Here is a 27,558-nt window from a genome sequence, read left to right on the forward strand (position 1 = left end):
TATTTTTAAATAGTTGAGATCATGTTTCATTTGAAGCTAGACCACCATAGAAAACGTGGAAGCACTGGACGGATATTCCGTCCTAGTATGAAACTCCTCAGTAGAGAGCATCCACGATCCCGCCTCAAGAGATTCGAACCCAGAATCTATCGGTCTCGCGTGCGAACGCCTAACCTTCAGACCACTTAGCCATCATCCAACGGTGTTAATGCCTAACTTCAACTAACCGACGAAATCGAGCAACACATTTATCATTGTCTTCAGTGAGTTACTATATTACAACAGACACGGCTGAACTCCACTGGTCACTGCTATTATATTTTTTCTTATCTTAAACCTGATTATCCACTCTGTAATATAAATTAAAGTAATCGGATTTGATAGAAATTTATTTGAGAAGCCTAGCTTTGATTCATCTCATCTCTTTCTATAAAATCATTTCATTGTTATATCCCGATGAGAATAATGAATAACAATTGGATAATCATAAATTAGTGTTAAAGTATCAAAATAGGCAATAATGAATACATTGCAATAATGTTTAAGAATAAGTTTTTTTACAGATATTATAGTAATTTAATAGTTGAATTCATGAGTCAAATGATCCGATCAATGTGGGAGGTAGAAACCCATGTTCATCAATAGAGAAACATATAATTGAAACGGGGCACAAAAATTGACATTAATGCAGCTTTTAGAAAGTTGTATAGAAGTTGTCAAGAACGTATTCTCAAGCTTATTGAAGCTTTGGTTATTCATAAATTTAAACCTCCCCTCTTATGTATACACAAACAATTTGTCGTAACCTTGAATTTATCTTGGTGATCCTTAAGTCATTCTATGGCCTAGAATAATGCAACGATTTCTTATACTCTCTATACGATGTAAAATTGTCTCTCTCCCCTTTGTTACTTTTTTTTACTTAAACTTTCATGTAATTGACCTTTATTAATTTTCATATAAAATGCCCTAACAAGTATATGTGTGTGACCAGATTGTTCGAAATGTATGGTGCAAATACATCACATTTTTCAGATCAACTCCGTCTTCTCATTGTTCTATCGTCCAGTGCTTCCAGGTTTCCAAAGGTGGTCTAACATCCATCGGTTCATGATCTCAATCAAAAAAATAATCATTTTTTTGAAAAATTATTTATTTAAAAGGTAACGACTAATTATCATTTATTTTCTATGTATTGATAAAAACAGAACACATTATGGACAGATATCAATTGAATGATAATTGTAAACTATACTGATATCATGAAGCGGTTTAAATTAGACAACCATTGAAAACCTGATTATACTGGACTGATGTTTCGTCCTAGTATGAGACTCATCAGTCATGCCTATCCACAACCTCACACTTGTGAACTGAACCTAGAAACGTCTGTCTTATGTCCTAAGGCTTCACTTCTAAACAATTTTTGATAATTGAAAACTAGTTTAATATTTTTTTTTAGCTTTATTTCAAGATGAGCAGTTTTCATAAATTTGCCATTGTAATTATAGTTTTGTGAATTGCTGAACCACATTTAATAGTTTATTCCATTAAAAATATTTCGAAAACATTATCAAAGATCAATCTATTATTATATTATTATTAGCTTTATTCAAGGTTATGTTTTTGGTACAATGTAGGAGACTTAGCACAAAGTATTTCAACAAGTTTCCTTTTCTTATTTCTTGGTCGATCCTGACGATAAATATTGAGAGATCGCCAGTTAGAAGTTAGCAGTCCAGTCAATCGATATCTAGATAATGTACTTCACTTCATATTGCCAGCAACTACGATATCTCTATTTGGAGCGTTTGTAACTTGTACAACGAAAGGTTGTACAGTTTTCAGAAACACACCTGAATAGGTTATTTGATTAATAGTCATAATGATGTATTAAAACAAACAAGAAAACAGATACCTTGTTGAAATATATAGATGGCAACAACAAGTAGCCCAGATATTAAAGCAGATCGCTACATATGATCTCTGACTAAATTTCTTAAATGTTACTAATGTTGACACTTGTGTATATCTGAGACAAATTATTAAATATATTATACCAAGAATGACTTATCAAAGTTATTTAATAATGCATATTCAAGTAAATACACATGCAATACACTGAAAACGACGACATATATCTACATAAAACTGTAATAGGAAACATTGTGATGGTGAAATAGTGTATACATTGATGTATTGAACTAAACAGTTATATTTACTAGGTAATAGAGAAAATATAACGGTCTTCATTCATTATCATAGTTTGCAATACAAACCAGAATAGGAAATATACTAGAATACATGTTCTTTTTTGTTAGCAGAAAACCATTTAAAAGACTACAAATCATACTTGGCATTATTTGGCTTGTATCAACTCTGAGATGCAGGTATATCCAGCTGACGAGTCCCAAATAGGACGAAAAGCGCGTCCTGGATTCCACTGCTAGCCACTATCCATCATTGCTTACAAAAATCATACTGTTTTTAAATGATCAAATCAAATCAAGTGTATAATTCTAAACAGCTAAACAACTAAAATTAAGATGTGTTTAAGAATAGGTACTCAGTAAAACAATAATCTTTGATCAATTTAAAAATGTTTTCCTCATAATGAAGGATATTCATTGAGATGGTGAAGAAGATTTGTAGGTCAGGTGGATGACTTTGATGGAGTTTTATTCTTTGAGCTAGATGAGTTGGTCATGGAGCTTTTATCGTACTTCTGAACGATATCATCAGCACAAACTTCAGGTTGAAGTTTATTATTTATAGACAACAAACACTTAATTGAAGACTCATGTAAAGTATTTACTATTGATAATCTATAAGTTATTATTTATAAGAATCGGATATTTCCACTAGTTGATATCTACTCAACAGAATTGTGCACGATGTACCACTAGAAACCACCTACATTTTATTATGATCTAATCAAAGACATTGGAATAAAATCTTTTTTTTATCTTACAGCAGCTCACTTGCAATTGAGTTTGTTCACATTTAATTTGGTTAAGCCCTATTGTTAACTCATTTAAGGGACAGAGTCATTCGTGCAATAACGACTTATCGATCACCATTGTACCATTATTATTGTTATGTTTGTATGAACATGCATGCTTGAGCATTGCTTACCGGCTATATACATATCCATTCTGCTAGCTTTAGTGTTATTCACTTACTCATTTCACTATGTACATTTTAATCATGTTCATTGACTCGCTAGCACACTCATTTACCCGTTTGCATTTCAGCAGTACTCTTTCATGCTTCTTGCTTAGAATACCTGTAATTTTAGTGATCAGGCCCTAGTGTAATAATAATAAAAAACTTAATCAACACATCGTATTCACCTTCTGATTAGTACACCATTGAGACGTTATCTAATGACACTTATCAAGATGAACTGTATACGAAGTTTAAGAATTATTTTTGATTGAGATCATGAACTGATTGATGTTAGACCACCATTGAAAACCTGGAAGCACTGGACGGCCGTTTTGTCCTATTGTGGGACTCGTCAGCAGTGCGCAAATACTACACTAATAATTACCATGTTTTCACTAGTGACTAGCTCCGTGAAAAAATTCTCGGAGTTCTGGTGGGAAGCCGTGACTAATGGAGCTAATCCGTGTCGGGTAGAGACAGGTGTGTACCTCAGTACAATGCAAGATGGTCGCGCAATTTCTCGGATTGGTTGACGTTAGACATTAACACCATTGGATGCCGGTCCAGTGGTTCAGTAGGTTAAACCTTCGCGCGCGAGACCGAGGGCCCTGGGTTCGAACCATGCGAGCGGGATCATGGATGCGCACTTCTGAGGAGTCCCACAACAGGAAGAAACAGCCGTCCAGTGCTTCCACGCTTTCAATGATGGTCTAACATCAATCGGTTCATGATCTCAATCAAAAACTTAATAATCTTCATAACCACTATACTAATAATTTAAGAATTATATTGTAAATACTGACTACCATAATCTAACATGTAGAAAAATTGCATTCATGATATCTAGAAATAGAACAGAATAACTATGACATAACTTATGATAACAAACAACCGTATAAAAAAAAGAAAAGAAATAGAGTCATTGAAAAATTATTAAAAAAAAACAACCTTCCGTGATAATCAATAAAGGTAAACAATTACAAAACAATAAAATAATCAAGTTTGTTTACATGAAATGAAGATTTGTCATAAATTCTTAAGAAAACTGACAAATAACAACAATAATAATTTAACATTATTCTTTTAATTATTTATATTCTCTTATAATAATAATAATAGTAATAATAATAATAATAATAATGGTAATAATAATAATACAAGAGTTAAATGTATTGCTACTTTCCATTACAGATATTATTAATTACTTTATTATATAAACATGCGTTTATTAGAGCATAACATGGAAATGTATAAATTAAGAGAACAGAGAGAGAGAGAGAGAGGGAAGGGGGAGGGAGAATGCGTGAAACTTAAAACTATTGCTCAAACGAAAAAAAAATCACTTTCTTTATTCTTCTTTCTGTTTTTTTTGTTTTTACATGAAAACGTACTTAGAATAATTTGTTACGCTTGAAGAGTTATTATTATTATTTTTGTTATTTTCTTCAAGTGTATCTGTTTTATAAAGTGGTAGTCGATGATAGTTGATAGGATAATTTGAACTTAGATATTGTTCTATCTATTACTTATCAGAAAGATGTACCTGTAATCTAATGAATGTCCGATTAGCAAGAAAGTTAGATTTAGGATTCACCTAGACTAGTTGCTACATTGCAACTTGATCGATGGTATTTGATTTGTATTAAAGACTTGACAAACATGACATTGGTTACTTCCAAGTGACTAATCAACTGTAAATATATCTTTTATTATTAGTTCCTCTTTGTTGCCATAGTTACTAATTTGTTTATTTAAATTTTCTTGTAAAGTTCATATGATTTGTATCAAATTTAGTACATTACAAATCAAGTTTGAGAGTATGAACTACTTAAAAGTATTAGTTCGTGATGAAAATTATATTCAGATGACAATTTTTGGAGAGGATTTCATTCTTTCTCTACAAACATGGTGGAGCTAATATTCCACTTCTGCTCCTAAAATGTTTTATTTTCTCGCTATGGATACAGGTACTTACTTTTACTGCTGGAAAACTACATTCACTGTATCACGTATCAAATATGGAGTTAGGAATGACAAGAACAATAATTGGCCGATAAATATTATTTCAGCTTTCTTTAGGATTGTGGAAAAAAAGTATTGATGATGAACTCTCCAACTTTCTACTCACTGAAAAACTTATCACTGATTCTCAACATGGCTTTCCTTAATTCAATCTTGTGTGACCTGACATTTTGACTTCTCTGGTTTAGTCTTTACATAATGTAACCGAGGATATTTAGTTTTAGTGCTGTACTTCGGCATTTCTAAGATACATGACATAGTTAACAACTAGCTTCCTATGGGCAAAATAACATATTACGTGGTCAAAATCCCTATGCTTGCCTGGTTTAACTCTTCCCTAAGCCACCAACGCCAAATAGTTAAAATTAACCCCTATTTGTTGGTTGCGATCCTGGTCAAAAGTGGTGTAATACAAGGTAGTATCTTGGGCCCATTGTTCTTTTTAGTCTATATAGATGACATTTGTGATTCCGTTTGTATAGGTAAGCCATTCTGCTACATCAAGATGATCTCAAAGTAGTGGGCTTATTTGCTCCTTATGAGCTGAACAGTATGCGAAATCGCATCATCATAAAACTCAACAAAGTATTTCGGTGGTGCTCAAAATGGCAGTTGGAGCTTAACATGGCTAAATATGGATGGATATGCTTTGGCAATAATTCACTCAACCAAGAGTTTACCACAGATATCAAGGTGTTTTCCAAGTAACATACAGTAATGGACTTAGGACACATGTATTCTTACAGTTTGTCCTTCTCAGAACAGGTTCTGAAACAGACCTCCAAGTTTCAACCTCATCTGGGCTGCATAATTTGTAACCTCTAGGACAGTGAGTTACAAATTTGAATGAATAAAGTATTTGTTCCACCACTCCTAAAATACTGTATGTTTATTCTAAGTAGTGTTAGTATAAAGGATAAATTTAGGTGGGAATCCGTTCAGAGACGATTTGCGCTTCACATTCCAGGGACTAATTGTACCTAACATTATAAATCCAGATGCAATAAACTTGAACTGGACTCTGTATGGAAGAGGAGACTCAAACTAAATTTGATATTTTTCTTCAAAATACTCAATAAACTAACTTTTGCAATCACTGAAGTAATTCAATGTTCAGAACCTCCTAGCTACAGCATCCGATTTCCATTAGTGAAACAATCTCATTCTGTAATTATTATTTCCAGAATATGTTATTATTATAAGAAACCGTTTAATAGAATAATATTCCTTAGTTGAATAGTAATAAGTTTACAGATATATTCTTGAATTTTTGGGGAAGAATTCAAAATGATGGTGTACACTCAAGTTAATCGAGAGAGATTACTCACTGACCTCAATGAAAGATAGTCTCACTGAACTGCAAAAAATACTCCATTTCGAAGTGTAACTCAATAGTACAGTTCTATAGTGCTTGTTATTGTGTGATAAGAGATGTGTGTATTGTTTCGATTATTGAAAACTGGTAAGAAATAGCCAACAAATGTCTTTTGATTTTCAAAAGCTTTACAGCCAATTCTATTCAGTGATATAAACTTTATTCTTTGTAAGCAATTGTTTCAGTTTTTACACTGATAACTGACTGATATCTTTATAGACAACAGTAGGATATAGGATCAGTAATTCATCCAGTTAGGAGCTGGTCTAATCTTTGCATCCTAGTATTCAGATTAGTGTTTAAACAAGTTGGTGAGTTTATGGATTAAGTAGGTAAATGGATGACATGTTGAGGTTTAACGTGAAAGGTATTGAAATCGAGTTCAAATCTGAACATTACCGATGGGATGCGGAATATGCCTTTGATGAATCTTAAGTAACATGAAACATGATCCTTGGATTCTGCGGCTAGCCTCAATCCATTAATGTAATATATGCAACAAGGAAAGTGAACTTTTAATCAAGCAAAAATTTGGTTTTCATAGTTTATATTACTATTTGATCTTAGTTGTACAACCAGGGGAAACCAGTAAACACTGGACAGCCGTTTCATTCTAGTATGAGACTCTTCAACATTGTTCATCCATTACTAAATTTCCTAGGTTACATCCGTGGTGCGGTCGTGGATGTAATCTGATGAAGATTTCCATTCAAGGATGAAACAACCTTCTAATTTTTTTTCTAGTTTCCAATGATTATCTGGCTAAGATCGGTCTGTACTGTTAGCTATGAAATTTCAACAATGTCCCCAAACCTACAAAGTTTTTCATAACTCATGTTTAATAAATAATGATGGTTATTTATAACAAAACAGTATAAAAACCACTTAAGTATGATATTCTTAATGAAATTTAGTTATCCTTTAAATATCAGCTCTTATTTCCTAATGTTCCTTTGGTTATTAATATGTAGCAGATTATCAGTAATATGTATTTCCAAGTTTGATCTCATTTACTAAATGAACTTCATCTTGGCATTATAGCTGATGTCAGTTAGTGATGAAAACCCTAAATCTAATTCCTAATCTTAACTATCAACTGTAAATCATAATTCTAATATCTCATACTGGTTTATAACTTTCATTTGGTCCTAGTTATCAGGTGGACAATCTCAAGGTCAATCTAGAGTCGCTCATAGGTCGTCCATAAATTATGGTCTCACCAAATATCCTTACTTACTTGTAAGATTTCCTGATATAGATGTCAAGGTAACTGGGAATAATACGAAACCATAAATCAATTTTTACTTGAAATATATGATTAAATTGCAGCGATAAGCAAATAAAGCAAGTATCCAGCTCTATAAAGTTTCTTCAAATTATAAAGATAATCTGAATAATTACGTTTTCTAGCTTAAAGTCTATGAATAGGATAGTCGATGATAAGCAGTGATGCATAATGGCTAGGAGTGGAATCCACAATACACGTTTTGTCTAACTCGGGACAAGCTAGTAGCTATCTGAAAACAACAAATAATTGGATAATGAGATGGCGTTTGAAGAGAACAGTATTAGGTTCAAGTTCCGGAGTGGACATCAATTCCAGGATATAGGCACATTCAGCTGAATAATCCCAAATAGGATGAAACACGCTTCATCGATTTCGCTCCTACCCACCATCCATTTCTGCTAATAATACTTGTGATGCGAAGTAATGTCGAAGCAATCCTCATAGGATACACATATGTTAATAAGAGACGGATCAATTGCAGTCCTATCAATCAATGTGAGGATTCATATAACTAATGCAAGATGAATACTGGAAGTATGCTTTAATAAAATAAACAATATATGATACATATGCAAACAGGTATACCTTGTTACACTATATCAGAGGAGAGAGATAGAATTATCAAGTTATTTGTCAGAATAGAGTGAGTAGTAACGCACCTCATGTATTCCAATCCTAGCCACTATCCATCTCTGCTAATAATGCTTGTAATATAATGCAATATCGAGGCCGTCCGTACAACAACCACATATGTCAATAAGAGACGGATCAATTACAGTCCTAACTATCAATGGGTAGATTCAAATAACCAATACAAATAAATTATAGCTAACGCTTTTCCAGATTTTTCTTTCAAATCTATTTAGATAAAATATGATATAACTTCATTTTAATACATTTTCATTGTTTTTCAGGTATGAAATTATTCTATTTCGTTTGTTTTGTAGAAATAAGACATTGTGATAGACACGAATGATTTAAACACAATCAAAATGGGAAAACTAAAGTGTGTTATTTTATTCTGCTCAATTCTAATCAGAATAGGGCTATTCATAGGGCTATTATCAATGAAGCCATATTATCATTATAACTCATTGTTACATAATTCAATGTGTTTGATTACACTATATAAAACAATAAAGCATATGTAATATATACAATGAATATATAAATAAATAATACAATAATGATGATGTTATACTGAAAAAAAGAAAAAACTATGCTTACTTCTTCCCATTCACTAACATAACGAACCAGTCGAGATAATCTTAAAAGTCGTATTAAACTTAAAAGTTTTACAAATCGTAGAAATCTTAGTGCACGGCCTATATTTGAAGAAATAAACAACAATAAAAAATATACTACTCAATAGGGTTAATCTTTTTTTTAAAGTTAATAATTTAATAAATGAACATTTTTATGTGAGGGCCGGGATACTGCCCGAGTGCCCAAACAGAAGCACGTGGTATTCTTATGGGGCCACACTCCAAGCCTCCTACCCGAAGGTCTGATCTACAAGGTAGTGAAGATGTAGTCCTATGGTAGCCGGTGGCTGACAATAGGGTCATACGCCATTTGTTTCCTTAGGATCTTGGGGATCATGTGCACCATTGGTTTCCCGACTCTCCGAGGTGAATCCTCCTTATCCATCAATTAGGTTAAAGCTCTGGACATTCGCTTTTCGTCCTATTAATTTCGTAAACAACACCCCGGTCGCGAGTAGACAGCGAGTAAGACTTCTCTGTCAGTGGTTGTATACACGTGGTCATGTGAGAGCATTTAGAGAGAGAGAGAGAGAGAGCTAAGTTTTCCCGCTCTCGGCCATACCAGAGAAATTGTGGACTATAAGAATATACTCACCAGATATTTTTTTTCATCCCATTATTATTGTCAGATGGGTCTTTTTCAGGAGACTTTAAGATTTTATAAAAATGGAATCTCGACTAATATGATAAGAGTTATCGGAATTAAAAATAACATTTTAACGGAACTAAACTTGTCATTTAATAAGTTTATGATTGAATCTGTGTTGGTTCTCATGATGCCCAGTTATAATTTTTACAAAAATATTCAAGAAAGTAACGTGAGAAAGTTAGGAATGAGATTAGGAAGAAGAAAACACAAAATGTTTTCAAGGCATTGGATAGCCGTTTCTTTCTTATATGGGACCCCTGAGTAGTGCACAATCACGATTCCATATGTGGGACTCCAACCCAGGATCTATGGTCTCATGCGTGAAGTATTGTTCAAGTAGAATATGACTGAGAATTTTGGTAAAACTCTTATGGCCAGGTAATCTGACTCAACCAAAAACAAGTGTTTATCTATAACACGAATTACTGAATTGGCAAATAACAACAACGACGACAATATCATAAAGAAAAAGAACTCGATGAAACTTACCAGCGTGAACAAATTGTGTGAAATTTTCATTATCATGTAATATAAGATAAATATAATCCAATGGTAATGAGCTTAATAAATCTAGAAGAAACCATGTTTTCAAATATTGTCGTGCAATTTCCTTAGGATTGAGCATAATTTCATCTGCAAAATTATTCTTTATTATTCCTATAATTTTTGTTGTTGTTGTAAAATGGAATAACAAAGCAATGAAGGCATTGAAGTAGACAATAAGTTACCATTATACATATATATATGTATATATATCATTAGTTATTGTGTACATTATGAAAAGTTGCTTATGTTTTGAATCTTTTTATAAATGTTAATTAGTATCAAAAGGGGTTTTGTGGAGATTGTAGTAATTTCAATTGTTGAAATCATGAGTCAATTGTAGCTAGACAACTATGGAAAACTTGGAAGAATTAGAAGGCCGTTTCGTCCTATTGTGGGACTCCTCAGCAGTGCGCATCCACGATCTCGCCTCGCGAGAGCTTAACCACTAGACTACTAAGCCAACGTTAATTACTTTAATCATTTTGTAATGTCAGTGCATTTTCAGAACGGAGTATCATCCCATTAAATGTACTATTTCTCTTATGTATATATTACTGATTAATAATAAGCTTTGTATCGAATATATCAATCCATCTTGAAGTAGGTGAAGTGCATGCGGAAATGAATTTTTTTTTATTTAAAATTTTCTTCTATTTTGACAAATCTTTAAGTTATATTTAATTCGATAAATCTTTAGTGACCCTAAATTTGACTCCAAGTCGATCGTCGAATGTTTGTTTTCGAAATATACATATCTCCGATTCTCATATATTATCATCGACTTGAAAGGCGTTTGTGAATAACAGAATTAAATAAGTGAAATACGAAAATGGATTTTTGAATATGTATATTTTGTACAATCGTCGATTGGAACAGACAATCAAAGAGGAAGGAAGAGAGAGAAGAAGAGAGAGCAAAGCAAAAAGAAACGACGCTCGGTGAAGAGGGCATGTGAACCAACGCCATTTAGTCAAGCGTGAATCGTTTTTATAGTCGAACGAAAATAAATTACAGACATGTGATGAATGAGATAAGAAGTGCACACACACGCTTACATAAAAACAATCGAGGTTAATAGGCGGATAACTGACAAGATCAAAACGTGACTATCGTAACCAATGGTTGGAAACTCTTAGTGACATGCCTAAGAATCGATCACAATGGCGTCGGTGTATACACTCTCTGCCTGCCCTTAAACTAAGAGACTAAAATGGCTTCATATCTTTCATTCCACGAACTAATTCTTTCTTTCTGTGTTATATCCTTATTACAATCTTTCTTTTATATATTACTACCTCTGAATTAACTACTTTTGTGAATCCGGTGTTCATCTTGTTGTGTTAATGTGGTATGGCAACTTGGACTGATGGATATATGTGCCTGGTCCTACTTTGTAGCTGAGTGACTGACTGAATAAATTAATCCAGTACTGTGAATCATTTTTGCCTACTTAGTCACTATCTATTCCAGCGTAATTATGTATACTAAAATAAGTGACACAATTCAGTACTATTTTAGTCAACAAAGAAGTAAGGTGGAGATAACTACACATTCTCTTCGTTGATAGCGATTTCTACAGCCAACGCAGCACACCAGAACACTCCACTCGACCTCAAGTTTCTGCACCGAACCGCCTCAACTAGCGCCTCCTATACCGCCCCTCCTCAACTGTATTTTCAGTACTTTAGCCTCTCCGCCTCTTCTTTGACAGTGACGCCAAACGTTATGAGCAAAATTTGTGTGGAGTGACCAATTTATCATTTAGAGCAAAATGACAGAGTAACTTCGTAAAATAAGAAAACTATACATTAAATACACTATTCGTACATCTTTTACATGCTTCATGATTCTTTCAATTCCGTCGTTGTCGTAATTACTCATTGTTTGTATTCATGTTCTCTTCAATTTGGTTTTTTCAACCTTCTGATTCCGGGCATTCTACACCTGATTGATGTTTCAATAACTTATATCTGTCAACATAAGCAGCATACACCACATAATTACATACATCTCTACATAAGCTAGAGTAACTCAGGACCAACATCTGTAACCGTGATACTGGATGATACAAATGATCATCCTATAATAAATACCAGTTCTGTCAAGATTCTACTTACTAACAAGGGCAAATTGACACAAAATACCATGCCAGACCACCTTTCCACATCACATCCAATTATCTAATATTATCTACTCATTGTTTATAATATTAGATAACTCCGCCTGGAACCCTTCTGGGGCTACTGCCGATCCCAAACCCGGATAGAGGAGGAGGGTTGGGCATGGGATTAGCGACCACATCCCGCAGAAAACTAACTCGCTAAAAAACGCTAATCCGAAAAAAAAATTTAAACCATTTAAACTCTGCCCCAGGGAGTCAGGAAGTCTTCATTTAGAATAGTTATGATGACTCATGGTGAAAGCTGAGTTCCTTCGGAGACCACAAGATTAATGCCCAACCAGTGCAACTATTAATTTAGGTACATGGAATACTCGTACAATATGGGAGACTGAGAGAGTCTTCCAAATTGTTGCAGAAAAGTCTACTCACTATTACATTATACTCGAATACAGTAAAATTAATGATCCATAATATTAAACAAAGTAACTTCCTTAATCATTTTCAATGTCAATCACTTTATCTTTTCTCAAAATCATTCTTCATAAATATACGTGCATATGCATATGCTTTGAATGTTTTGCATTTTCTCAAGACTTATTTCTCTTCAATAGTTGAATAATTGATTGACATTCTATAAATGCAATATATGCATATATACATAATTGTTATTGTCTGAAACAATTTTAGATTTATTTAAAAGCATTATCTAATACAATATGTTTTCTTGAATTTTTATCCATTATAAAGTAATTGTTTTTTATATAAATAATAAAACAATAGGCGAATATAAAAATAAAAATAAAAATCAGAATAGAAGAAGTGGTAATAGGAAGGAAAAGAATGAGTAAACTAGAAGAAGAAGAAGAAGAAGAAGAAGAAGAAGAAGAAGAAGGCGATGATGACGAAACAGAAGAAGAAGAGGAAATTGTGTAGGATTGTTGATGTAGAGATTAAAACTGTAAATAACTAAACAAATTACGTCATGATAGCCAATAACGACGATATTAACAACAGTACGTCAATAATAATAATAATAATGATTAAATGACATAGAAATGCATCATACAATAGGTTAGGAAGATCAATATAATTTTTTTTTCACATCATTCGTTATATTCTTTTTCACTTTTTTTTTCTATGAAACATCATTCATCACTTTAAATACTATTTATTTGTAAGTAGTATTCTAAATAAGAATAATCTGAATTGATCAGTTCTCTAATATAGAAAGAGTTAAAAGGGATAGAATATATGGTGTCTTATTATTATTATTGATAAGTCTTGCAGATTGAACGCTATATTCGTTTCCTAAGCTATTCTCGTAACCCCTAAGCTAGAACTATACAGCGACCTGAACACGAGAGAGAAGACTCAAAGTATGCGAGAAGTAGTTTACTCCAAGGTTCATTTTAATACAGAAAATACAGGGTTTTTATAATATTTTAAATGTCTTTAAGTTGCTAGAAGATTCCGGAATGCTACCAAACATAGTAGCAGTGTAGCAGCCAGCCAATCAGAACCTCTGCATGTGACGTTTCGCTTCCTTGATATTTTTGGCTAAGACTTCAAGTGAAAGCTGATTGGATAAAACGCTTCTTAGTGTTTCCTGATGCTTGCCTGTCTTTTGCAAGCAATTTTCTGGATCACCCCAACAATTATTATTATTATTATATCAATAAACCAATTTTTATACTAACTCTGCCTGGAGCCCCTCTGGAGCTACTGCCGGTCCCACGTTCAGATAAAGTAGGAGGGTTGGGCATGGGGTTAACGACCACATCGTGTAGAAAACTAACTCGCTAAAAAAACGCTAACCCGAAAAAAATTATTCAAACCATTTAAACTCTGGAAGTCTTCATTTAGAAGAGTTATGATGCCTCATGGTGAAAGCCGAGTTTCTTCGAAATTCACGAGGTTGATGCCACTTCTAACAACCAGAGCAACCATTTATTTAGGTACATGGATTACTCGTACAACATGGGAGACTGGGAGAGTCTTCCAAATTGCTGCAGAATTTTTATACTCATTATATCTACTTAATTTAAACGAAAACTCATTAAAACTAAGAAGCAATTCATTTCATGAATGAATATTAGTTAAAAAGATGTTGGAAACAGAAAAAAACAACCAAAAACAGAACAAACAAAATAGGAAAGTAGAATTAGCTTATTTTTGACCTAATTTAATAATATGTATCAGTGATGATAGACAAATCCATATTGATTGAACATGAATACTTTAAGTGATATCTTGACATGTAAAGTCAAGTGAGTAATTATTGACGATTATTATTATCCATTAAGTAATATGAGGATAAATATGATCTTAAGATTATAACTGACAAGTATTAATGCTATTGTACTTAACCTAATAAGATTAACTAACATTGGATTATTCGGTTGTTTATCGAAACAATCAAATAATAGTAAATATACCTTAATAGATTGAATTTATACCAGTTTGCTTATTGTTATTAACGCTAACTATAGATTAACATAAAAAGAAATACACTATTGAGGTATTCTATAGTGAAACAAAACAGCTGTCTAGTGCTTCCAGGTTCTCAATGATGTTCTAGTTAAGATAGTGATTTAAACTGTAAAAAGTCTACAATTTCCAAAATACCCATAATAATATGCAAATGATAATCTTGAAATTTTTTCTAGCCGATAATAACTACTGACTACGATTTAAAAAACCAAAAACTTTTTTATAGAAAGCCATAAATCATGTATACAGTAGTCTCTTAATACAGACTCTACATGAACTGGCATTCAAATACTAAGTTTCATGTGAGTTAATAATGACACCAAATAACCTAATATAAAAGTAGAATCAATACTAACGAGTAATATAATCTTACCTGTGCGAAAATTCACGCCAATGTCAATTAGAAATACTGTATCCGATACACAATTGAATACAATCCAATGTATACTTAGATCATCATTAAAGAAAGAGATTGCCACCGGTAGAATGATAAGATTTGCAATTAACAATAATAACATGATTAAATCCCAATAAAATCTAAAAGAAGAAAAAAAATCAAAAACATTTTATCGTACTACATCTTTGATTATTGTAGATATTGTTTCATCAAAATATAATTTATATCAAAGGCCAACCTCAGTTGAAGAAATGTTTAAAACCTAGAAGTATTAAATAGTTATTTTACCCTATTATGAAACTTCTCAAAAGTGCACATTCATAACGTCTTCAAAGAATCAACGGTAACATCACGGACTGACTGAAATCATGCTATCCATTAGTTTGAAGGTAGTCAAACACATATGGAGAAATTCGAACACTTCACTTCTATCTGAAGTTTGTGCTGATGATGTCGTTCAGAAGAAGGATGAAAGCTCTACGACCGAACCATTCAGCTCAGAGAACAAAACTCCACCAAAAGTAGTCAAAATGTTCTAGATTAAATGTATTTATTTATTTATTTGATTACATATATATTGGTACAGGAGTGCGCGGAATGTATATGCGCCACACAAAACAATGAGAATCCAAGAAGAAAAAAAGTGAGGAACGTAAAAACAAATAATGATAATAAAAACAATAACGAAGAGATTGGTGTAAGGTAGTGTAATAATAATAATAGCAATAGTAGAGGAACAGAAAGGTACAATCAGACGAAATCTTTCAGTTAAGGAAGACACAACCAATTTTTATGAAGAAAGTAAAAGAAGGTTACAGCAGGATCGCCACTTGCTTCTATTCTGAGCCATATCTGATAACGTCTCTAGCCACTGTGTAGCATCATCTCTCGGACCCCAACCAGGGAGTCGTGAAGGACCGACACAAGCCAGTCCTTTGCAGGTTTCTTTCATACCACGACCCCATGTCATATACTGACCACCTCTCCGCTTTTTCCAATTAGTCCCAGAGTCGGTATGGTGGCATTATGAGTGTGATAGGTCTTATACTAAAGTGAAATATTTAGCCAATGCATTCTAGCTACTAATGATTGTCTCAGTTTATCTCTTTCATGATTTAAACTGTTATTTAGTCAAGTATTACACATTCACTTGTAAATAAATGTTTTAAAGCTGAATAATGTCTGTTATATACAATTCTTCACAATCTTCCTGAATTCATACACCTTTCTAATGATCATGTATATACTATTTTGACTTAAGTAATAATTAAATGAAAATGAAATGCTTAATAAATTTCCAGGTAAAAAGATTTATTATTTACATATTTTAAGATAGTCATTAGTCACGTAATCGTTATCAGCAATAAACTAAATTCATCTTAACATTATAGTTTTTTGATCAAATGAATTCTTGTATCCTGAATTATATGTTTGGAAGAAAAAAAAAGAGATTGTTAGGAACTGGAAATAACACTCATAAATGATGTTTACAATACTAATTTATTAATATATAGGTTTATATATTATGACTTAAAATACTAGACAGATTCTAATTACTTACTTACGTCTGTCACTCCTCGTGGAGGAGCATAGGCCACTCAAAAACAATCTTTATCCAACTGTGTCCTGGGCAATCCTTTCCAGTTATTTCTACTTGTTATTCGTCCTTTTCATATCTGATTCTATTATCCGACGTAATGTGTTCTTTAGCCTTCCTCTTTTCCGCTTCCCTTCAGCATTCCAAGTTGGGGCTTGCCTCGTGATGCAGTTTGATGATTTCCGTAATGTATGTCCTATCCACCAACTCCATCGTCTTTTCCTCATCTCCTATTCAGATGGAGGCTGGTTTGTTCTCACCCACAGTAGGCTGTTGCTGATGGTATCCGGTCACTGGATGTTGAGTATCTTGCATAGACAACTATTTATAAATACTTGTGCATTCTTGATGAGAGTTGTAGTAGTTCTCTACATTTCAGCTCCGTATAGTAGGACTGTCTATATTGACGTCCGTATTGAAGATTGTGACTTTTAGGTTGGTTGACAGTTGTTTTGAGTTCCATATGTTCTTCAATTGTAGGAATGCGGCCCTTGCTTTACCAATGCTCGCCTTTACGCTTGCATCCGATCCTCGTTGTTCATGGATGATGCTTCCCATGTATATGGAAGACTCCACATCTTTCAGAGGGTCTCTATAAAGTGTGATGGTGTTGGTTTTCACCGTGTTGTATTTGAGGATCTTGCTTTTTCCTTTGTGTATATTGAGGCCAGACAAATTCTACCTAACTCATAAAAACCTTACAGTTAAAACCTCATGTCATGTTTTTTATCATTATTAATTTTTACATTCTTATTGTATAGGATGTATGTTAATAATGTTAAGCATTTATTTATGAGTTAACTTATATCATATCCATAAAAAGAGTGTAAGTATTTGGTGTGTGCTACTTATATTGACATAAGTAGTAGATGATGTTAGTCGTGAACAGAAGCTCTGACATCAGAGAGACAAGAGGATCGAACAGTAAAGAATGGAGACAGAATGTAATTTGTATGAAAATGCAAGAACAATGAAGTCTGAGTTATTTTGAAACAATCGATGGAGATTTTGCAAATTAAGCATTTACTTTATGATTGTTAGATTTTATTAGCAAGTCATGTAATTTTGTGTTAAATACATTCGATTGTCCCCACCCGTGTTCTGTTCACTACAAATACTCAAATCTCAAGTCACACTTAACGATAATTTTTTTGGTAGAACATTGAAAATAACTACAGTGCAATCATCAATAATGGATAATCTGATGACAACCAACAATGAAAAAATGGAGCATTTGTTGGAGGTAAATGTTTTCAATTTAAAGACAAACGTTAAAATTAACTTACTCTTATGGGCTTAAGAAACGTCATTGACAATACTATTAAATCAACAGGTTCTAATGTACTTCAAAAAAAAAGTAATTTACGTACAAAACCCAAAGAAGATTGTCTAGGATAGCTTATTACATGAATTCAATTTCAAATATGATTTGTTCAAGACTCAGTTGACTTTGTTCTTTTAAAACATTAGGTCTTTATTTAACATATTCCACCAGATCCCATCGGAGGAAGAAATCAGGAAGAAACGCTGGAAGTGGATAGGACACACACTAAGGAAAGCACCCAACTGCGTCACAAGACAAGCCCTCACATGGTATCCTCAAGGCCAAAGGAAAAGAGGAAGACCGAAGAACACATTACGCCGGGAAATGGAAACTGACATGAGAAAAATGAACAAGAATTGAATGGAACTAGAAAAGAAGTCCCAGGACAGAGTGGGTTGGAGATTGCTGGTCGGCATCCTATGCTCCATTAGGAGTAACAGGCGTAAGTAAGTAAGTAAGTAATGAAAGTATGTTTGTTACAATGTTGAATGTACTTGAATTGTAATTTACTTGACTTGTATCTCCTTTTTTTGGTATTGTACTGATAGAACGCAATTTGAATCTTGGATATGGAAATTTTCATATTACTTTACGGTGTAGATGAAACATTTTAGCTTCAGATATTTAGTTACTAATAAGTAGTGTATATGTTCAAAAAATCTACATTTTTGGTTAGTATTTTTATCAAATATTAGATTACGATGTGAACTTTAATAAAATAAATCCATTTCACGTTTTATTATTGTTTTATCTTAAAGGTATTCACAAGCAAATAATGTGTGTTACTCACTCTCGAGAAGTAAGCATCAACGATCACGCATGTGGGATTCAAGCGGAACGCCCACTCATTGCTTCAAGGTTTTCAGTAGTGGTCTAGCATAATTCGGCTCATGAATTCAACTATTAAAAAGTTTAAATATTCAACAGAAAACATTTTAGCTGTTTGACTAAATTAAGCTTAAACGACTGTTTTACTCTTCATGGATGAAGTTGTTCTTCAAAAAATAACCGACTCATTATTTGATCCTAAGAGTAGATAAAACCTGGAGACTAATGGTTAATTATTGTAATTAAAGAAGTGATTATATTCCAGCCCACAAAGACTGCTTTTCAAGTTGAATGTAGCGCTATCTATTTAAAATAAAACTGACTTGATATAGCCAATTAAAAATGTTATACAAGAATGTTCACGACAACATAGTAGGTTCTTTCAATAAATACATGAGCATGACAAGCTAAAGTTTAACCCAACTATGTAGTTTAACATCACTTTAAATAATTATACGAAAGGGGTCAAAGAAAACCACTGAAGATTTGAGTTGTAATGAAATAATTTTTGAGCATTAAAATTAGGTTTAGTTCCTAAATTGCTTAAAGATTACAAAAACTTGGAAATGAGAACATTTGAAGACTGATATAAAGATTATAATAATTTTTGTATCCCTTATCTACATTACTAGAGTTCAAAATGACTTTACTAATTATAAATAAAAGAAATTTCTTGAAGCTTTCACATATTGCTAATCTCTATTACAATTAATAGAAAAGAAGTGATAACGTCTCTGATTGTGAAGCTAGGTGACACGGGATAGAATCCGTAAGAAAACATCAGTTCCCTTAAGATTACAGAGATACCCTGCTGACGAGTGCTAAGTAGCACAAAACCTAAGTCTAGACTTTCCTGTTGACTATCTCTAACCACCATCTTAATAAAAAAGAAGATCAAACAATTCATTCAACTTAGGCCATTTATCCAAATATCCACAGATTTAATCCTTTTCATATTTCACACCGCTAACAAACACAAATCATTTTAATCTTACTCTTCCATATCACATTTTCCATACTTATTAACACACACACACAAGTTGATCTCACTCACAATCACTATAATTTAAATTATATAACATTAACATGATCACATCTATCTTAATTGTAGTTATCCCGTAAATATTCTATATTATTAGCTTTAAACTATTTAAACTAGTGTTAATTTAACTTATTTATTTATTCTACGAAAAAATGGCTTACATCTAGTTAAAATATGTCAGAACTTCAATTTTCTACCCATTAGAATTACAAAACTATATCATTATCCTCATTATTACTGTGGTGCGTGCTACTTATATTGATATAAGTAGTATATTATGCGAGTCTGGAATGTAATGTCTGGCAGCAGAAGATGAGGGAAAATCAAGAAAGCAAGAGCGGGAATAGGATGAAATTTGTATGAAAATGTAAGAACAATGATGTCTGAGGTATTTTGAGACAATTGATGGTCATTTTGCAAATTAACGATTTAATATATGGTTCTCAGATTTTATTGAGGTGCTCTATAATTGTTTGCTAAGCATATTCGATTGTCCCCACTGGTGTTCTGTTCACTACATTTCTACTATTAATATGAGTAGTTGTATAAGTAGTAATATTATTATTAGTAGTAGTGGTGGTAGTAGTGTAGTGAATAGCATACAGGTGGGGGCATTCAAGTGTATCGAACACATAATTACAGGGATCGTTAATAAAGTATAACAATCATAAAATGCTTAATTTACAAAATGTCTCAAAATGACTCAGACTTCATTGTTCTTTCACTTTCATACAAATTGCATTCTGTTTTCATTCTTCACTGTTCAATCCTCTTGTTTCTCTGCTATCAGACCTTCTGTTCACGACTAATATCATATACTACTTATGTCAATATAAGTAGCAAACACCACAGTAGTAGTATAGCTATTATTATTAGTAGTAATAGTAGTATGAGTATTATTATTATCAGTAGTAGTATTATATAGCTGATATGAAGGCGCTGTTCCAATATAAAATTTCTTCTTTTAATTTTTAATTAATCTGTCAAAAAAAAATCTGCTAATAATTTACTCGTCAAAATTACCATTAGAGAAAAAAGAGAAACAAAGTGGGGGGGGAACACAAAAACCGAGGATTGACCTTGAAAAGAAAACCCATCAAAATCAATTCATTCAAATCATAATTAATATGTAAACTATATAAATTTAATTGTGATATTATTTCATTTATATTAGTTTCTGTCTTCCTCCATCCCCTTTCAATAAAGGGAGTCGTTTAATAAGTAATACTTTTAATAAATAATTACTGTGCATACTTATATAGTTTCTATGAAAGTCAATAAATAAAATATTTAATTAAATATGACATAATAAGAATATTTTTTTAAATATAAATTAAATATGAATGAAAATATTTATAGGGAAATTATAATATTACTAATAAATGAATTGAATTTCTATTAAGTTGCTTTTATGATTACTAAATAAGTAGAATCGGTATAATAACCCCCCCCCCTAAAAAAAATCAGTATTTCATTAAATGATATGAAATTAAAAATGAATGTATCGATAATGGCTAGTAGTGAAAGCTATGACGTGCTTCGTTTCATTTAGGATTTGTTGTTTGGATGTATCTTGGAGTTGATGTACACTTTCAGGACTCGAGTCCAGTACCGTTCGCTTCATCCAACTGACGAGTTCTAAATAGGACGAGATACATGTTTTGAATTCCACTACTAGCTACTATCTACATGTGATTATAATGCTTGTGACTTAAAGCAATATCGAGGCAGTCGAAACAGGATTTACATATGCCAATAAGTGACTGATTAATTACAGTCTTAAACATCAATGGTAAGATTCAAATAAACAATAGAAAGGAATGAATGAATGTACGTAGGAACCAATTATGTTATAAGCACGAACATTAATTCTCTATGATATTTTGAATCTTAATAATAATATTATTTAAATAGCCACTGTAAAGTAGATGATACGGCCTTCTTGGACATCTAGGCTACCTGTTCCTGCCATCTAGATATTTCAACAAGTTATCTAATTTTGTTAGTTTTGATACATCATTATGGCTACTAATCAAATAACCTATTCAGGTGTGTTTCTGATAAGTGCAAAAACTTTTGTTGTACAAGTTACAAAATGTTCAATCAGACAATATCATGGTTGCTGACAATATGCAGCGAAAAGAACATACATTATCTAGATATTGATTGACTGAACTGCTAACATCTAACTGGCGATCACTCATTATTTATCGCCAGGACCGACCAAGAAGAAAGAAACGGAAACTTGTTGAAATACTTTACTCTGAGAATTCTATATTGTACCAAAAATATAATATTGAATAAAGCTGATAATAATAATAATGATAATAATAATATTTCTTTAAGTATTAAATTGGTCATATTGGTAGATTGTGATTTTATTATTCTAACCTTGATAGTAATGAAAGTATTCCTATCAATAGCTGAAATCCTTCGATTTGTATTCCTAATGATATCGGTCATGAACTATATAAAGGGTTGTCAAATTTATTGAAGTATACAATAATATATGACATCAAAATAAATAAAAATACAAAAAATATCGTAGTGCTATTCTACTGTAGTCATGGAGAACGCAGGAGGAGACAATCGAATGTATTTGGACGCAAAATTACAGAACATCTTAATAAAATCTGAGAACCATACTGTAAATAATTCATTTGCAAAATACCAATCAATCGTTAGATGATAGTTGGAGGTAGTCAACATAGAACCCTGAACCTGGGTTTTGTGCTACTTGGCACCTGTCAGCAAGGTGTACCTGTAATCTCGAGAGAACTGGTGCTCCCTGACAGATTCGATCTGCACTAACAATGACTTAACACACATGACATTAATCACCATCCAGTGATCAATCAATTGTGACCAATCAATCGTATCAAACTTGACTGTTACTTCTTTTCCATACCAATCACTCTCTGTTCTCGTTCTCTTTTCTTTAATCTTCTTAACTTTCTACTGCCAGCTATTTCACTTTCAATTGATGATACATACTACTTATATCTACTGACATTAGTAACACACACTACACTACTACTAAGTTCACAAAAATCAGTAGTAACTTTCATTCATCAATATTTGTTTAGAAAACTTACAATGATGTATATGAAAAATGCAATCAAACAGTTTTCATTATTATTTATGGACAGATTATATCATGTAGAGTCTAGCAGCAAAAAACAAACGTCAACCAGACATTCTTTCCAAAATATAGTAGGTTCGACCTAAATTTATTTTGTAAACTTATGTATACATCACTTTAAATGATAATGTGTACTTCAATTGTTAATACTTTCTATATGGTTATTATTTTTAGATGTTTTATCCTAAAAAATATGTATGTCAGTATTAATAAAAGTTGAATAACGGTGAACTGATGTTAGTTGCATGTCTAATATTTCAACTTAACAGGATAAAATGAAGTATTGAGTGTTATGACTTTATGGGCCGCTAATTGTCATGTAATCTATTCATTAATCAAAATATGACTTATTCGCTCTTATATTGTACTAAACCAATGACGTCCGATAGGTATGATCAGCCTAGTGTCCTATTGGTCCGTTGCTCTCCTAGCCTGTCCAACTGAACCCAGAATGCCAATAACAGCCTCCACTATGCGAATCATTTATTTCAGACATACTGGGTTTATATATCAGTCAAACAGACCGCAACGCACCATAAAATAGTAGATAACAATCGTACAAAATATAGCCGAAATGTGGCTGTGAACATGGGAGACAGTAATTAATAAACTGAGTATAACTTATGAACAGTAAAACATAGGAAAATAATCTATGAGTCAAAACGAAGCTTATAATAAGATGAATATAAATATACACAATCTAATTATTGAATAGTTGTACCATAAGAATATATAGATTATATTAGTCCATCAGTGGGTCTCAGAAGTTACTCTCAATTTAATCTCTGCTAGGATATAACATTAAGATTTGATTCAGCAGATGATATGGGCAACACAATTCTGAAGACTCCTGTATGATGGAGAATAATCTACATTTCTGATAAGATCTCCTTTAGAATTGATGACAGTGGGTAATATTTATGAAGAATTAAAACAAACTGGTTATTAAAAAAATATATTTCTCGTATTAAAATCCTATTTTCATAGAGTCCAATCCATTCAAACATAATTAAACTAATGTATTCTTTGATGGATAGTGTTACAAATAAACATTCAGGTAGAGCAGATCAATTTATTGTTCAGCAGAAATCTATAAAATGTCTTCGTAAAATATAAAAACCAAACACTTATTACTTCATTTGCATATATTCCATTGATCATCTTCTATAGAATTCATCATTTCTTTATTCCTTTTGTTGTTACAAATACACATTGTTTTCATTGTTGTTCTCTTCAATACGATTTTCTCAATTTCTTACTGTCAGGTATTCCACTTCTGATTGGTGTTACATACTACTTATGTCGATGGACATAAGTAGTATACACCATAATGACACTGTTCATGCATGCTATACATAACATTGCTTTTTTTGAATCACTTTATTTGTTTCTACAAATTAATGTATATGTTAGAGATTTACAACACACACAAAATGAGATGAGTTTACTTCATTCATGTTGAGTCGGCTTTTCAAGAACTGCAACGGAGCTTCCAGAGGCCCTAAAGGAGCCGAAGAGTCCTAGCCAATCAGAGAATAATAGAGCTATCTAGAATATCAACGTGGCGTGCTACTATTGGTCATTAGCATAATATGTCTTTTAGCGGATTGATCAAAATATGATGTTGATTGAACAAATGTTAACATTATAAATACCCGTGTTTTTCTGTACAAAAATGAACCTTTGGAGTGAAGTGTTTTTCGCCTATTTTGCGCCTTTTCTCTCGAGTTCAGGTCGCTGCGTAGTTCTAACTTCCAGGTTACCAGAATAGCTTAGGAACCGAATAAAGCGTTCAAATTAAGAAGACTTATCAATTCAGTAATATTTGTTGTTCATGTATTAGAAAAAAGAAGAATATTCTTATTTCAAAAGATAAACGCCTACTCGAAAATTTACATGTAGTTGTTAATCAAGATATTTGTTTATCTACAACCTAGTGAGAATAGATACTATCAATGGGAAACTATATTAAGTTTACTAACTTTAGAGTTAAATATGCTGTTCTTACAATGATGTGATATATACATCTACAACTACTAGTTTATAGATGTGAAGGCACAGATCGGCAAAGCAAGAGCAGCAGATTTACAAATAAAGAACATCTGGGACTCAAAACAAATGTCAATCAATACCAAGGTCAGAATTTTCAATACAAATGTCAGGACAGTTCTACTGAATGGGAGAGAAACTTGGAGAACTACGAAAGCCATCATTCAGAAGATACAAGTGTTTATTAATAGTTGTCTATGCAAAATACTTCGGATCCGTTGGCCAGACACTATCAGCAACAACCTAGTGTGAAAGAGAACAAGCCAGATTCCAGTGGAGGAAGAAATCAGGAAGAAGCGCTGGAAGCGGATAGGACACGTATTGAGAAAAGTACCCAACTGCGTCACAAGGCAAGCTCTCACTTGGAATCTTTAACGCCAAAGAAGACCAAAGAACACAATACGCTGAGAAATTGAGACAGGCATGAGAAAAATGAACAAAAGTAGGATAGAACTAGAAAGGTAGGCAGAGTGGGACATAGTGTGTTGGATAATGCTGGTCGGAGGCCTATGCTTCATTGGGAGTATCATGTGTAAGTAATTAAGTAAATAAGTAAGTAACTATTAGTTTAGATGCTCATATATCGTTATTCAATAATTATAAAATTAATCAAGTCCTTCCTTAAATAATATTAACATGAGAATATATAAAGAATAATGCTGATTACTGGGTTTCATTAACAGATTGAAAATTCACTTTGTGCTATAAAATAAAATAAGATTCAGATAAAAGGTCCTTTTTTAATTAAAATACACAATTTTGAAGGATCATTGTTAACGTTATAACACAAAAGATTGTTTTGAGTAGGATACACTTTTCTATGAAGTTCAGTGGATGATGATCGTTAAGTGAATGGAATAATCCGTAACTATACAAGATATATATATGTTTACTTTATCTGGAACTTATGTTTACTTCATTCCATATAGTCTTCATGTTATGTTTTATATCATATAATAAAATGATTATTGTTTCATCTTTCTGTGTATAATGTTTTTTTTAGGATGAAATGAATGAATCTCTTACTAATAGGGATGGTCTAAATCTTGGAAGTCTTGCTTGCAATATGCATACTGTATTTACAATGAGAAGTGTTAGGATAGTCGGAAAAATATACCAATAATTATCGTGTTAAGTCTATGGTGGCCTTGGACCTTAAATGTACATTTCTTATTGGTCGATGTTTATTTCACTTGTAAATATTTTGTAAATGTTGTTCTCTATTTTATGGTAGGATATGGTTTGTTTGTTTGGTATATAAATAGAGTATGTCTGAAATACAATGATTCATAACTCAGAGGCTGTGACTTGTGTTCCTGACTCAACTGGCTGGGACAGACTGCGAAGCGGGACCAATCAGGGCACTAGGTCGTCCGTCACGTGTTTACGTGTCCACTGTCACTGAAGCGATCAATAAAACGCTGAGCATATAACCTGCAGTCACCCGTTACAACAATTGGCGACGGGGTAGAGAAAATTTTGAACCCTCTAATTGAACGAGATTCAGCATAATTATTTTGACCAATTGGTATCCAGATTTGTCATCAGCGTCCTTGTGAGTCATTGGTTGTTAATTGATTACAGTATATCTCATCACCCTGCAGACTGAGAAAATGAATATCCTTCCGGATCAATTGCAGCTACTACTAGAGCGCCAGCAGCAGCGTTTCAGAGAGAGCCAGTTGAATGTTTTGGACAATTTACGCACGCGACTGCTAAATCTCCCATGTTTCGGAGACGTGAAAGAGATTGACGAATTAATTTCTCACTTGCATACTGAACTCGAGAATGACTGCAGGACATATGAAGATGAAAACAAAAGCCTCTATGAATCCCTTATGATCAGTATTGCAAACGAGGCAGTCACTCATGATCCGTCCAGCGATCCAGAATTGTCCAATTCAGAAGCATGCCCTGTTGTGGGTCCAAATCCCACTGTGCCTGAAACATGTGAGGTATCCAGCTTACAAGAAGAACCTCTCGTGTCAGAAAATGTTTCCCGTGCATCAAATAATGGTCAGAAATCTAATACGAATTTCAAAGATGCTGTTTGTTTTAGTGACCTATTATCCAGTGATAGAATTTTGAAGAGGTCTGATGAATATGTTGCACAAGAATCAAACCTTAATGACCTCATGTCTGGTGTCGCTAATCTTCATCATCTAGTCAGTTTTAGTGAACCCTCTACTCAATGCGCGAAATATGCTTTAAATAGAGTCAGACTAACTGTTACTTGGGTATATAAGGACCCAAC

The 27,558-nt window shown here is 32.8% G+C and overlaps 1 protein-coding gene across 1 annotated transcript in view; it reads right to left on the bottom strand.

Moving 5' to 3' along the window:
* HCN1_1 (anaphase-promoting complex subunit Hcn1) overlaps positions 1-27,558 on the bottom strand; it is a 126,221-nt gene that overhangs the window by 24,666 nt on the left and 73,997 nt on the right. Inside the window, exons 2-4 of the mRNA XM_012937143.3 lie at positions 15,299-15,462; positions 10,257-10,424; positions 9,081-9,178 (exon numbers count right to left, since the gene is read on the bottom strand). Of these exons, the coding sequence (XP_012792597.2) occupies positions 9,081-9,178; positions 10,257-10,424; positions 15,299-15,462 (430 nt within the window). The remainder of the gene's footprint in view (positions 1-9,080; positions 9,179-10,256; positions 10,425-15,298; positions 15,463-27,558) is intronic.

Source organism: Schistosoma haematobium, chromosome 1, assembly GCF_000699445.3.
Source record: "Schistosoma haematobium chromosome 1, whole genome shotgun sequence".
Taxonomy (NCBI): domain Eukaryota; kingdom Metazoa; phylum Platyhelminthes; class Trematoda; order Strigeidida; family Schistosomatidae; genus Schistosoma; species Schistosoma haematobium.